This window comes from Telopea speciosissima, chromosome 6, assembly GCF_018873765.1.
Source record: "Telopea speciosissima isolate NSW1024214 ecotype Mountain lineage chromosome 6, Tspe_v1, whole genome shotgun sequence".
Taxonomy (NCBI): Eukaryota; Viridiplantae; Streptophyta; class Magnoliopsida; order Proteales; family Proteaceae; genus Telopea; species Telopea speciosissima.
The window spans coordinates 12875299-12891227 of NC_057921.1; the positions used below are offsets into that span (position 1 = coordinate 12875299).

The window sequence follows — 15929 nt, forward strand, 5'->3', positions numbered from 1 at the left end:
ATTAGTGTGCAGTATCAGGAATATAATTTTTAATCTTTAAATATCAATAAGTGAATCTGCCACTTGTTAGACTAGGTAACTTCCATCAGACCCCTCCCCCTATACACACAATACTCAAAAAAACACTTCCGGATTTAGTCCAACCTCATCTGATATTGCACAAGTAACCATCCAAACAAAAGGTGGAGACAAAATAAATCTGTATATTATTCACAAACCAGCCATTGTTATACATGTCAATTTTTATAAACGAAAATATGTACAGTGTAGCATATATTTCTTTTCTTTTGATACTAAAATGCATACAATACAAAACAAAAAGTTTAAAAAAAATATGTATTATATCTTAGCAATTTTATTTGGATGCATTTTCCAACTTTTTTCTGTATTTTTATTTTCCAATAAGTACATATAAAAATTATTACAATACCTACATATTATATATTAATATCAAATATTACTTTATTTATATACCAATATGTGAATCAAGCACACACACTAATCACCAGTCCGTTAATATATATATACTGTGACAAGATTAAATCCAGTTGTAGGCTTGTAGCAAGAGATAAACCAAGCACTCACCTTATATTGTACAAGCACATCATTGTCTTTCATTGTTTCACGAACAATATTCCCATTTTCATCCTCAACAATCAAAACTTCTTCAGGCTTCGCCATACGACAGACCATCAACATTCTCAACTTTGACATTGGAACAGCATAAAGCTGTCGCCGTTGGAGGAATTGTGAACCAAGGCCATCAACCATACCAGAAAGCAATGGAATCTGCAGAATCGGTACATAAGTACACACATTAAGTACCAAAATTTCAACTCCAGAATCAAAAGCAAAGCTTCCCACAGAAAGACAGAGACTAAGCCTTAAAATAAAAAAATAAAAATAAAAAAACCACTATGAACAAAAATGTATAGATACAACAATCCAAAGAAGCATGAATGTAACTGACAATATGTGCCAAAAGATTAGAATTGGTATGCAAGGAATGATCTCCCAATGCCTGAGCAATAGAAACTGCAGGCTTCACAACAAACACAGAGTATCAAAGACAAACTCAGAACTATCTATGCAACAAAAGATGAGGGCAAAGCATACAATCTAAGATAAGAAGTGCTATACTAAAAGGGGAAAAAAGTACAACTTGTTTTTCACCGAATTTGGTTACAAGAAGATTTTCCTTTATATATAATATATGGGGAATTTTCTGTCCAGGAACCTGGGCTGGGAGCATCCTCTGAAGCATCAACAGTAGCGAGATTTTGGACTTTCATTTGGGGGGGGGTGATTTCGCCCCACCCTGTGTCTAGGCGTAGGCACTCTGCTCCTGGACAGAGTTCTTTTTTCCATAATATAAAAATGAGTAACGATATGGAACCTCCCAACATCCCCAAATCTCTGAGACATTCTCGATCGATATTCAGATTACAAAAAATTAACAATACATTAACCAAACTTCAAGAACAATTTGACAATGCAAACTTCATTACAATAGACAATCATAAAAGTACTAGGCAACCATAAAAAGCTAAACTCACATCCTTGAACCAGACCCATTTATTTGAAACTATACACACCTGAAGCGCCATTGTGGCTGCATGATTGTCCAAATTATTGTGGGCCTCAAACAGATCTAAGACTAAGGAGTTCCAATAGTCCAAGCAGACCTGCACAATCATATCTCAAAGGAGTAAATATAGAGTTATGAAATATCAATACTAATAGGCGATTAACAAAATGCACATATGTGCTGATAGCATTACCTTGAAAACTTCGGTGTCATCAACATATGAGATGCCAATGAGATACTCAAGACCCAATAAAAGTGAAGATCTATTTTCTGGAGTTGCTTCAAGTATTCGAATATGGGACTGTGCATGAAAAGTACAGTTGGTATGTGTTTCCATGTTAGATTTGTTCAGCAGCCAGAAAGCATAAATTTCATTTATTACAATTAACACAAAAAAGACGATTTCCAAATTACTACCAGATATGTAAGCTCTTTGTTAAGGGTTTCTTTCTGTGCAATTAAAGCTAATCTCTGGACCAAGCAAAGAAACTTGCCTTAAAAAATGAAGTGAAAAATAATGCCAGGTTCTGAATAAATGCCTGAGAATAGGGGGGGGGGGGGGAAGAGGAATCCGTTAGAAAGATATAGACAGACATTATACAAGTTAGATGCCGACAGAAATTACAGAAAGTAAGCAGCTCACCTGCTCCTCACTAGACCCATGGGCATAAGCATCAGGGATATTTGTTCCAGGCGGAAGAATGGTCTAAGGGACACAAAATTAAACCAAATATTCAAGGATGTCTTAGAGAGGGAGTGGGGAAATCACTATGAAGCCATTAGTAAATGGCGGGAGAAAAGGAGATTGAGTTGAAACATAAAAACAATGAAATCAAAGATACTATATTTATATACACTTTCAGATGAGAATCTAAATGATTTTAGGAATGCTTGTATTCCATAACAATACCTGTAACTGCACCATAAAAATATTATACATTTTAACATATTGTGCATTATAGAAGTCACCGAACTGAAGAGCTGCAACCTGTAAACATGAAAATATCATATTTGCACTACCAAGTTACATTGACATTCAACGAAAGATGGTTAAAAAAAAAGAATGAGAAGAAAAAATTGTTGCAAGTGGCAGCTGCATACCTCTGTTAAACACTGGAGAGTAAGATTTCGACATGCAGCCACCAGGAAGAAATTTAGAAGTGTTTCCAGCTATTATATGCAAAAAGGCCAAAAGGAAAAAAAAATTGTATTTTTAGCATGGATTTGAAAGAAATAAATAAAGAGGATCAATGAAATTGTCCCTTTCTACAAATAAACATTTATTACATTTTAAAAGAAATTACTCACAAATTCGAATTCATAGCCATCAGAAAAAATAAATTCTATAACAAGAATCTTCTTTGGTTAGTGCACAAACCAGTGGTGATTCAAAAATATAGCCCAGAGGAATCCAAGAAAGAAAAGCATGTAATGTGGCCAGTGTTGCACGAATTAGTTCTGTCCTTTGAGATGCCGCTGACAGTACATATAAGCATAACTCGTGAATCAGCTGAAACTCACTGTGAAACAAACAAAACAAACTTGTCCATAAGCTATAGTTCAACTAGGAAGCATTCAAAACAAAAGAAACAGTAAACAATAAATACAGAAGAGTAATCATGCAATTATAACTTGAGAGCTGCAAACAAAGAAAAACTAGTATATCAGCAAACCTAAACAATTCACTATTAATTGCAAGATGCAATTCCAAATTGATAATCACTCCAAAATGATACATTCCTAAAAGAAGTTGCTGATCAAATAAAATCAAGAGTCAGTAATAAGTCCAACTCCCAACCCCCAACCAAAACAAAAAACCCAGAGGGAAGCAGAAAAGGAAACGTTCAGGGTAACCATCACCTGTCATCTACTACACATAAAGACTCACTTCCTTCCATTCCTTCCTCTAATTTTTTCTTGCTCAAAATTAGAACATTTTTAAAGATACAATCAGGAGAACTTGTGCAAAATATCTAAAAGCCAAGAGTCAGCTAAGTGTTTCAGGATTGATAACTGTGTTATTGAGTTATTCGCCTCTCTCAAATACCATGCGGCTTGCAAGCTCAAGCATGAGCATACGCGTTGCACTTGGGACTATCATGCCACCAAGGAGCAGACCTGTGTGCCTCCATAGTTTGATGAATACATTTAAGCAACGCAAACATTACTTTTATTATTTAAGAACTGCAGCATTTAGGGCTACATTTGAGGAAAGCAAGCATAACCCATTTTATTCAACAACTGCAGTCTTAAGGCTTCCTCTTGTTGAGTAAAGCCTGCCATAGTTCGAAACCTCTGTCGAAACCACAAAGATTTTGCAAGTTATTTTGTTTTCGATAAGGTTGAAACGAAACTAGTGTGACTAATGTAGTCCTATTGGTAGGAGACTAACTAGGAGCCAGTAAACCAGGATCTGTAATGAACAGGTGAATTGGCTAGGTCAAAATAGGGTTTTTGGTTAAATTAGGGTTAGGGATAGGGTTTGATGTATGGGTTATGTCAAGTTGAGGAAGGGGAGTCTATCAATGAAGGTCTTGAGATGTTTTGATGAATGGAAGTGTGTAAACTTGAATGGGCAGCAAGTTAGGGTTACAGTTTCGGGTTTTGGAAAAGAGGAAAAGATGGATTTCTAGGGTTTGGCCGGACAGAAGTTAACCAAACTTGAATGGTTTTCTTTGGAGGGTATGAGGGATAATCGCTCAGATTTGTAAATTTTTCCGACGGTTGGTTTGGGCTGGTAAGAAATTAGGGTTTTGGGTTTTGATTTGAAATTGGGGGGAGGTGGGAATTAGGGTTTCAGTGGTTCGGAAGGGCAGCAAGGGAGATTGAGTTCTCCTTATGGGCAGGGGGTGTTTTGGTTGAAGTCTGATGAAGTTCTGATGGTTGGTTAGGTCTGGACAGAATTATGGTTGTTGGGAAATTGAAAACAAAAAGGGGGGGAAAGTTAGGGTTGGGGATATGTAGAGGATTAGGAGAAGAAGATTGGGGATGGGGCTGAGTCCAAACTTACTTGTAGTTGCGAACAGTTATTGGCAGCAGCTTGTTGATGGAGAAACTTGAATAAAAATTGAATCTTTGACTGAAACTAGAGAGTAGAATTTGAAGAGAACCACCCGGGCTTCACATCGCAAGGTGTCGATTGGATCAAACACCAATTTCACCAGCCTTTATCAAACACAAGACAATCTTCAAAGAAGCAGATAAGTTGCAGCAGCTTGCAAAGCAGAATTAAACTTTAAAAGTGGAGAGTGTGGTGTTCCACGATTTTTATTGCTTATATAATGGCCCAAAGGCCTTACTCCTATTCAGCCTAGGAGTGTAAATACTCCTAGCCAGCTAACTCTAATATCACCTCCCTTGACTAATTCGTGGAAGGTGTGGACCCAAAGAAAAACAAAACTACATTAAATAAAAAAAGGGGACTTAAGTCTCTTCAAAACATGAAATAAACTAAGTATAGAGCTAATCCTGTATGCAACCTATGTACCCCTGTTTTAGGCCCATAAAAGTGGCCTATTACATAGAAAACCCATGGGACCATAGGTCCAACATGTATAGAACTTAACACTAGATTTATTCGCATCAAAATAAGCCTCTTTTGGTGATGTATCTGCATCAGTGACTCAGTAGGAATGCATGGTATCGACAAAAATTTCGGTTTTGATTTAGTTTCGGTTCAAAACAGTACATATAAAATTACAGTTTCGATTGGAATTTCGGTTTCGGCTTTTTTTTCAAGTGGTTTCACCTGTTAGAGGGTAAAAACTCCAAAAAAAAAATCCCAAATTGCCAAATCACCTACATTTCTTGGTGGAACAAAGTGTTAAGGACTACTACAACGCATCTATAGCAACAATTTGCCACATTTGAGCAAGATTTTTGTAAGATTCAAACTTAGAGGGTTAGAGGTATACCTTTTTCCCCAAAGGTTTAGAGCCTACTCGGAACTCTATGTTGTACTGACATATAGTTGAAGGAACTGTTTCACAGGGGTGTTTTAACCTTGGTTACACACTTGTACTTGACAACTTATAACACTTGTACACTTGTACTTGTAATACTTTAACATTATGTTATATTAAATAAATTTTCTTCATTCCAAATGCATATTTTATTTGTTTTAATTGAATTGTGTATGTTCTAATACTAAATTATGTGTTGAATACGCTATATTTGAGAAAGTATAGAGAAGGCTACGGCATACACTACCAACCTAGGGTACAGAACCAAACTATCATTTTGGGTGTGTTTTTCCTTACAATCTAAAGGTTCCAATATGTTTAGAAATGCTTAATCAGGGTTTCATTGAAGTATAGGGCCAAAATATGGTTGCGACACAAAATGGCCAACAAAAACAAACAGAGTTTCAGTCGAATTTCGGTCGGAACCCGAAGTATTTCAGTTTTGACGACCAGGGTTGAAACTGACATCTAGAACCTTGAAGCCTGTTCTGTAATTTTGATAATTGGTCAAGCTATGACATTGAGGTTTTGTTACCCATAGTCCAAAATTTCAACAGCATATTTTGCTTTCAACCCTTATCAAAACGAAATGGCATGCGAATTGAGGGGTCTTCAATGTTGTAATTTTTTTCACCGAAATTGACCATATTTTGGTGCCATTTTGGCCAATTTCGGTGGTATATGTCACCCATTTCGTTGCAATATTTCAGTGGTATGTTTCGGTTTCAACCATGGTTGAAATCACAATCGAAACCAAAATCTTGAACCTTGTTTCCTTGAGCCAGGGTTTAAAGTATCGTAACATAGCGGCCCGTAACTTTATCAGTAAGGGTCGATACGATATAGGGTTGATACAATACTTTTAAAAAAAATATACTGCATCATACCGTATCAGTTGAACACAACCAGTTAGGGGTCAATACACCTCAATACCCTATGATACCCCTCGATACACCTTGATACAGTATCGAAATGACCATTGAAACACAACAGAACCAGTCAAGGGAAGTCGGAGCAGCAACAGAAGTGGAAACCACCATCGCCGCACCGGAGCAACAATAGCAACGGTAGCAATTACAGCCACCAAACCATAAGAAGAGGAGGAAGAAGAAGAGTAGAATGTGTATCGGAGAAACAAAGAAGAATGGAGGGGGAAAGAGTGAAAAATTATACAGAGAAGAACACGAAAAAGAAAGAGGGGAAAAGCGAAGAAGAAGAAGATAGCTACCAGGGGAGTGTCAGACTGGTGGTCGCAGTCCGTCACCGGAGCCGGAGTCACAGTCTAGTGCTGCCAATAAAAGTTTTAAGAAGCAGGACTGAGGTTTTCGTTGCAACTCAGCATCTCAGCCCTCTTTAGTTTTTTTAAGCATGTTCCACATGATCCATATAGTGTATGAAAACTATGTACACTAGCAAATAAAAATGTTAGAAAAGGAATAAAATCAAACAAAAAACTACAAAATATAGCAAACAACAAGTATTTATAATCGGACATCCTATGAAAGCGTTTTGGGTCTGACCACCTAACGTCCTCTGATTGAACCAACAACTACTACTCAGCCTTATCCCAACTAATGGAGTCGGCTACAAAACTGTTCAATCAGATTGTTATAATCGACATGCATTATTTGGGTAAATTACACATGCATTACCTAATGTTTTAGAGAAATTATGCTTCAGGTACCTCATGTTTGACAAATATTATGTTCTGCTACCATACATTTCATAAATATTATGTTTGGGGTAACTTTTCTTTTCATATTTCGAATTTTTTCCATAGATATTATGTTTCACAGTACTCTTTTTCCTCTCCCTCTCTGACCATCTGCCACAAAAGTCACCATCAGCCAACACAACCACCGTGGAAGAGAATATAGACCCGAACAGGGGAAATCTACAAAGTGAAGATTACTCATTAATTCCTCTAGTCGTGGACGAAAACTCCTGAATGTGAAATGCTCCTCCTACCTCACTGAAGTATGCTTTCTATTGCAATTTAAATAGCCTAGAATAGAAAGAAAGCTTGTCAACACCTGCTCAAACCAAGGACTACCTCACTGTGATCTGTGAAGATAAGAAATGCTCCTCTTACCTTAGCAACTCACAGTTGCATCCATGCAACAACAGGAACAAAGTTTCGGCATGTTCTCTGTCGGATCATTTCCCCAATCCGAAGTACGCAGGGCATGGTAGCTTGTCCGGACAAGAACCAGAACCGATAAAATGGCAATCCGCTACACAATACACATACATATCTGATCCCCTGCAGTGACAAATTCGTGCGAAGAATGATCAATCCCTTAATACTTCAAGTGGCCTTGTTCTCATTTGGTGGTGTTATAGAGAAGCTGAACAAGGATTGGAGCAAGCATATGGTTAAAGCTTGGGTCCCCTATCTGTTTGGCATCAGAAGCCAGCTTCCCCTTGTAGTCCTCAAGGAGTTGATGAAACAAAGATTCCTCAAGGACGGGTTGAAATCAAGAAAACAGAGGAGTCGACTCAAAGACATGAGGATGGTTGATGCAAACCCGAGAGGGTAAGCAAGCCAAGATTGAATCTGAAAGGGAATAGGATAAGATGTAGAGCTGGAGTCCCACCAGTTTACCTGCCGTAGGAGTCCCACCTGGGTTGTTGAGTCTCACAGCTCTTGTTTCTCACAAGGGTTCTCACAAGAGGAATTCCAAGATTAATTAGAATTCCCACACTCCAAAACTAAAACCCATACATAGATAATATAATCACAATACATTGAACCCCACCCCCAAGAAAAATTAGATACTTGTTCCAAGACTTTGGAACTACAAACAAGGAAAATAATAAATCTGCCTAGGAATATGAAAAGACACTTGCCTACCTAGATATATGAAATAAGCTACTACTAAGCCTTATCTCGTATGCCTTCCTCGTATCCACCTTTTAGGCCCATTAAAGTGGCCCATTACAAAGAAAACACATAGAATCAAACACCCAACGTGTACATAACCCCACCCAAGGCTTATTTCCAATAAAACAAGCCCATTATGTGACTTCTCTGCATCAATGTTTTGTATGATCAATTGATGGAAACTACGTTAATACTCAATATAGTCAGGTCACACAGTGAATTTCATGAAGCACTTCTTCCATGATCTAGTCAACAAAAACATTGGCTTTTCAGACCAAGACATGCCTTCTCCATTCTCTTTGGCTTCATCGGACCCATTATTGGCAACGTAGACAACGATGGAGATGAAGATAATGACTCTAGTAGTTCTTGGTACGCGGTGCGGAGTGCAACAGAGTTGCAGAAGGTGGAAATTAGCTTCAAGAATAATGAGGGGAAGGGCAGCAGAGGAATAGAATTAAAGAGAAAATGATTAATGTAGTTCTCTCTCTCCCTTCCATCATAATTGAACCCAACGCGCACGCATTGTTCAAGCACTTAATTAGGCCGAGATTGAATTGGGCAAGACCCAGCATGAGTGACATTTTCAACCCACATGGATGACAGGGATAATGGTGTCGAACCAAAAGCCCTTGAGGGAGTGAAGGTAGTGAGAGGCAATGGCACAAGGTTCCGAGGAGAGCTTGCCGCAGCCGACGAGTGAATTCCTACACATTTAGAGAGGCGGAATTGGAGATGGAAATGGCAGCGGTAAACCATATCCACCAACATCCACACCAGCAACAAGATGGCAGCCCACCCACTGTTCATGTAGAGGAAGGGAGCACTGTCTCTCCATATGGACAGCATGTAGAAAAGAGGGTCTATGGCCAATGCCATCCCACATGCCAGCAGGAAAGCCATATTACACCTCTAAACGCACTTGCTCCAAGGATCCAGCGCCCTCCTCAATGGCCCTTCAATGACCGCCTCCGCTTCGATTTCGATCCCGAGTTAGTTCCTATGTTTCCGATTAGGATCAGGGACAACCCGGCACTAGCTTCCCAGTCAGATGGGTGGACTCGATCACAGCTTGTCGAATGAAAGGCTAGAACCCCGACCAGCATTCACATGTAGCACTCCACCATATGAATCTGACGATTATGAGGGGGTGAGAGAGATCGGAGAGAAAAGAGAGGGCGGAGGTGGTGCAAAGAGAGAGAGAGAGAGAGGGAAATTGAAAATATGGACGAGGTATCCCAAACATAATATATCAAACAATATGTACCTTGGGCATTCACGAAAAGTTAGGTAAACCAGGTGTAATTTACCGATATTATTTTGTACTAACCTGTATCATTTATTTCAAAAATATATTACTTCTAGGTGATTTACAGTTCAGAATCAGAGTTTTTGGAATAATGTGTCGTGTCAATAATGACAAAGGACCTCTTTATTTATAATATTACAAATCCAAGGGCAAAAAGGTATAGTAAGAAACTAATAAAACCCTAATAACAAAGAGAAAATATTCCCATCTCATGGTTCTCAACACTCCCTCTGTTGGTGCAAACATATCAAACATGCCCAACTTGGAGACCTGAGGATGGAACATCTTACAATTAAGGCCCTTGGTTAAAACATCAGCTAACTGATTTTCCGAATTAACAAAGGGAATGCAAATAATGCCATCCTCAAGTTTTTCTTTGATGAAATGCCTGTCGATCTCCACATGTTTGGTGCAATTGTGCTGAACAGGATTATGAGCAATACTGAAGGCAACCTTGTTATCACAGTAGAGGCGCATGGGATCTTCAGAGATAAACCCCAAATTACTCAAAATTCCCCTAAGCCACATAAGTTTGCAAATTCCTTGTGCCATGGCGCAAAATTCGGCTTCTGGAGCGAAAGACAACAGATTGTTTCTTGCTACGCCAAGTAACTAGATTGCCACCAAGAAAGGAACAGCAACCAGAAGTAGATCTCCTATCATCAATGGCCCCTGCCCAATCAGCATCAGCAAACATTTCTAGGCTAAGAGTCCCATTGTTGGAGAAAAGAATTCCTTTCCCAGGAGCAGATTTCAGATACCTCAATAACCTATTAACAGCTTCAAGATGGGATGTTCTAGGATCATAAAGAAACCAACTAACAATGCCTATAGCTAAGCAATATCCAATCGAGTGTGGGAAAGGTAGATCAGTCGGCCAACCAGTCGTTGATATTGTTCCCTATCAACGAGATCCCCCATCCCACTGCATAACTGGTGATTAACCTCAATGGGAGAGTCAGCAGGTTTACACCCCAACCATGGTTTGAGGTATCGGGTTGGATCGGCCGATTTTGGTCGGATCAGATCGGATCGGTATCGGACGAGACCGATCTCGATACCGATCCGATTCAGCTGTACGGATAGGGGTAAAAACGTAAAAAAAATAGCTTTTTAATAAGAAAATAGGGACGAAAGTGTCATATTTGCCCGAGTTTGGGCGATCCCGATCCGTATCAGCCAATCTGATCCCGATCCAACCCAGCCGATACCGAGATCATGAACCATGACCCCAACATACTATTCTCTTGGAGAAGGTTTAAAACGTATTTTCGTTGAGAGATGAAAATACCATAATCAGATCTTGCCACTTCAATCCCAAGAAAACACCGAAGAGGTCCCAAATGCTTAGTTTCGAACTCTCTTGCAAGTAGAGATTTTCAATGGGATATTTCATCATCACTGTTCCCAATGATTACTATATCATCTACTAGGGGTGTCAATACCCAAACCGAACCGGTTAAACCAGCCTGCCCGGCCCGAGTGAGACCGAACCACACCGGACTGATCTCTTATTGGATCGGCTTCGGTTTGTGGGTTTAGGGGTCATCCGGTTTCGGCTTCTTTCAGTCTAAACCGACGGTGCACTGTTGAACCCGACCAATAACCCCGAACCCAGACCGACCCAACCTGAACCAGTACAAACCCTACTAAAAACTAAATGCCTAAACCCTAATCCATTAATCCCTTATTCACTCTCGACTCTCGACTAATCCCTTTCATTCTCGACTCTCAGTGCCCAACGGCACTGCACTCAAGTCTCAACGTCACTCAGCGGCACCGGTACTCAAGCAACTGGCAACAGCACATACGCAATCAACAGCGGCAAGTTCTGATTTCTCTTTTTTTTCATTTCAACTCTTGATTCTTTGTTTCTGTTAGTGTTAGCTTTGTCCGCTATTTTAGCTTCTGTCAATTTGGTTTTATTGCGGAGATATAGTCTATTGTTAATGATTTGTGGATTTCTTCTTCTATATTGGACCATATTTTTATGCTTTACTGATTTCTAGTCTCTTTTTTTTAAATTTCTTATTCTTCATTGAACTTGTATAGCTCCTTTTGTTTCTGTGGCTATATTGAGTCTGGCTTTAAGTGATAATCTGCTTTTTTGTGAATCTTTTCTCCTTTCAAAAATTTTAGTCTGCTCCTGGTAATGACGAGAATGCTGACTGATTTTTTCAGAGAAACATGCGAAAAGATGCTGAGAAGCCAAGAACGAATCAAATATTGAATTCTGACTTCTGTGTTTATTCATGATTTTGTTATAGATGGAGCTCTTTACCCCATATAAAAGAAAAAATGAACCAAGTTGTATGTTCAGTATTCGTCTTTGTTAGCACTTTCTCTAAATTGAATTTCTCAATCAGGTGTTGAGTTAGTTGTTTTCCTTAATAAAAAGTGTATGAGAAAGGTTAACAATTTACATGAAGTTAATACTTTTATACTGTAATCAAGTTTAATCAATGTTACGTATATTAGCCTGATGATATTTTTCTAGTAAATTGCCTTCAGTTGTTTATCTGATAGGTTCTTTTATTTGGTACCTGTTTATAAAAACCGGTACTGAAACGAATCCAAACCAATATCAACCCGTTATCATAAACCGAAACCGACATGAAACCAAACAGCACCGAAACCGAAACCGAAACCGAAACCGATCCGAAACTGAACAGTTCTTATTGGTTCGGTTTCGGTTTCCCTAAAAGCCATACCAAAACCGAAAAAACCAAACCAAACCAAACCCGGAGGGAACACCCAATTGAGACCCCTATCATCTACATACACAATGAGGGCAGTGATCTAGGTTCCTTTCTTTTTCACAAACAAAGTATGATCATCCTGGCTTTGGTGATATCCAAATTTCTTCATTGCCTTTAGAAATCAACCAAACCAAGCTCTAGGGGATTGCTTGAGACCATATAGGGATTTCTTCAATTTGCAGACATGACCAGTAGCAAAAGGGAAGGAGAAATCAGGGGGAAGATCCATGAAGACTTCTTCTCCTAGATCTCCATTGAAGAAGACATTTTTGACATCTAATTATAGAAGATTTCACCCCAAATTGGCAGCACACAAGAGAGCTCTCATTGTGTTCATCTTTGCAACGGGTGCAAAGGTTTCATGGTAATCAATCGCATAAGTTTAGGTGAAGCCCTTTGAAACCAAGCAAGCCTTATACCTTTCAACAGTTCCATTTGCATGCTGCTTGACTATGAATACCCATTTGCATCCCACTAATTTTTCTTACAAGGCAAGGAGTGAGTTCCCAAGTCTTACTTTTATCCAAGGCCTGGATCTCTTCTATAATGGCAGCCTTCCACTGTGGATCGTTGATAGCTTCCTTTCAATCCTGTGGAATTGACACAGAACACAAAGAGGAAACAAAGGCCTGTTAGGAAGGATATAAAGACTCGTATGAAATAAAATGGTTAATGGGATGTTGATTGTTGAGTACACAACCCCTTTTCTTAGGGTAATAGGGCGGTCATCAGAAACATTTTCAATAGGGATACTAGGACAGATGTTACCTGAAGATGATGGCAGATTCGGTGAGGGCTCCACAATGGGTAACGGTTGGGAGCCGTCTATGGTATCTTTCCGCTTAGACTTCATCCGAGCATCTGAATATCACTTTCTCTGGTGTCAGTACATCACTATGGATGTACCTTTCATGAGCAGGAATGGAAATGGGTAGGCTACCAACAATAAGAGTAGGTAAAGAGAGCTCTTCTTCCTAAAAACTCTCCTTCTGAAGAGGTGTCGTGAAATAGGGTTCCGACTCATGAAAGGTACATCCATAGTGACATACAGGCGACAGCAAGGGGGATGATAACATTTGTATCCCTTCTAAGAAGCAGAATATCCCAGAAAAATGCACCAAATAGCACGGGATCTAGTTTGGAACGAGAAGGAGAAGAGTTATGGGCAAAGCAAACATACCCAAAAATTTTGGGGGGCAGAGAAGAAACAACTGTAGGATCTAGTAAGAAAGAAATAGGTGTCTTGAAATTGAGAACACTCGAGGGAACTCTATTAATGAGATAGGCAACGGTAAGGACTGCATCACCCCAATAGGTTTTAGGAACCCCAGTGGTGAAAATCAAGGCACAAGTTACATCCAGAAGGTGGCAGTTTTATCGCTCAGAGATGCCATTTTGCTCAGGAGTTTGAACACATGAGGTTTAAGAAAGAATGCCATGGGAAAGAAGATTGTTGAAAATAACCATCCAAATACTCAATTCCATTATCACTTCTTCGTACACAAATAGTAGCATTAAACTAGGTACGAATCATGGCAAGAAAAGATTTAAAGCAAGAAAAAGCATCATTTTTATTATGCAAAAGGTAAACCCATGTGAGACTAGTGCAGTTATCAATAAATGTGATAAACCATCTATAATTGTTAACAGATTTAAAATTAGAGTAAGGGTTGGATGATTAATGATCACCCCAAGCTCTTTATTTATATCCTTGAGAATAGAGGACAGAAATACAAATAAGCAATGTGGGACTAAAGCCCACATAATAGAAAAATAAAAGAAACAAAAGGAGGGCCCAAAATACCCCTACGGTTCTAACAGTTCTAACACTCCCCCTCAAGTTGGAGCAAATATGTCAATCATGCCCAACTTGACTAGATTAGGATGGAACAATTTCCCTGGCAATCCCTTGGTGAAAATATCAGCAACTTCTCCTTAATAAAATGCATGTCCACTTCAACATGCTTGGTGTGATCATGCTGTACTAGATTGTGAGCAAGCCTTTCAGCCAAAGTAACTCACAAATGCTTTGTGCCATAGCACGAAACTTCGATTTAGCACTAGAACGAGCCACCACATTATACTTCTTGCTACGCCAAGTGACAAGATTGCCCCCTACAAAAGAACAATATCCAGAGACAGATTTCTAATCTACAAAACCAGCCCAGACAGCATCGGTATATGCCTTTACTCGTACGTGACCATGAGGAGACAGAAGAATGCCTTTTCCAAGAGCTGACTTTAAGTAGTGAAGAATCCTAAGAACAGCCTCCATATGAGAAGAATAGGGGTCATGCATAAACTGACTCACAGTACTCACAGCAACAGCAATGTCTGGACGTGTGTGTGAGAAATAAATCAGCTTCCCCACTAGTCTTGGTATTGGCCTTTATCAACAGGTTCTCCCACCTTTTCTTTGAGACGAACAGTAGCCTCCATAGGAGTATCTAAAGGGTAACATCCTAACAAACCAGATTCAGACAACAAGTCTAAGAAATACTTCCTTTGGGAGAGAAGATGCCTTTAGAAGACCAAGCAACCTCAATCCCTAGAAAGTACCGTAGCTTCCCTAGATCTTTAATCTCAAACTCCTGCCTAAGAAACTTCTTCAACCGGTTGATCTCATCACCATCGTTGCCAATAACCACAATGTCATCCACATAGCCTATAATAAAGTGAGGTTTTTCCAACCCTCTTTATAAAGAGAGTGTGATCAACATCACTCTGCTTATAGTCCACAGAAATCACGATGATGCAGCTCCAAGTAGAAACAAGAAGAAGCCCTGAACTTAGGGTTTGATTAGGGAGCCATAGATTAGGATTATTATTTTTCATACTTAGTTTATTTTCTTGTTTTTAGATTGACCCGGTTTAGAATTGGTTGCACCCAACTGGTTCAATTGGTCTAATTTAAGATAAGTGTTCCTATTGGTTAATAGATCCTTATATCCTATTGGCTAGCATGGAATCTTCTTTTAAATTAGTTGTTTTAAGTTAGATGTCTTTTAACTTAAGTTAGTAGGGTTAAATAGGTCTTTTACTATTTTAAGTTATTAGTTTCAGTTTAAATTCCTTCCCTTCCACGATTTTGTGAGGGAGAAGTCATTAAGTTGTAGTAGGATTTGGCATAAAGCTATATTATAAATAAAGTAAGTCGTGGAGGGCTCCCCCACATTGAAATTGAATTAAAAAAGACTGTTACTGCTGGCCGATTGCTGCTGCTTCTGTTCCTGCTCCTTTGTGAGTGATATCCTTGTGGATCTCAAGGTGGATAGGGTGGGTGGATTCCTGCGACTCCTTGCACCGAGAAGATCGGGAGGTTCCTTCAATTATCAAGCTGCTGCCAGTGGATTCCTGCTGTGAGTTTGAAGTTTAATTTCTGTTTCCATTCATTCTCCTTCCCCAATCGATTCCGCCTTTATTTTCT

The 15929-nt window shown here is 39.2% G+C and overlaps 1 protein-coding gene across 5 annotated transcripts in view; it reads right to left on the bottom strand.

The window, feature by feature from the left end:
- The window catches only part of LOC122664318 (protein EXPORTIN 1A-like), a 100771-nt gene that overhangs the window by 52982 nt on the left and 31860 nt on the right, over positions 1-15929 (bottom strand). For all 5 annotated transcript variants that reach the window (XR_006333325.1, XR_006333323.1, XR_006333324.1 and 2 more), the window contains 8 exons: positions 2967-3108; positions 2690-2758; positions 2499-2576; positions 2232-2294; positions 2083-2127; positions 1782-1889; positions 1596-1685; positions 586-789 (listed from right to left, as the gene is read on the bottom strand). Coding sequence is in view for 2 of the 5 variants with exons in the window: in XM_043860089.1 (XP_043716024.1) it covers positions 586-789; positions 1596-1685; positions 1782-1889; positions 2083-2127; positions 2232-2294; positions 2499-2576; positions 2690-2758; positions 2967-3108 (799 nt within the window). In the remaining 3 variants the exon portion in view is untranslated. The remainder of the gene's footprint in view (positions 1-585; positions 790-1595; positions 1686-1781; positions 1890-2082; positions 2128-2231; positions 2295-2498; positions 2577-2689; positions 2759-2966; positions 3109-15929) is intronic.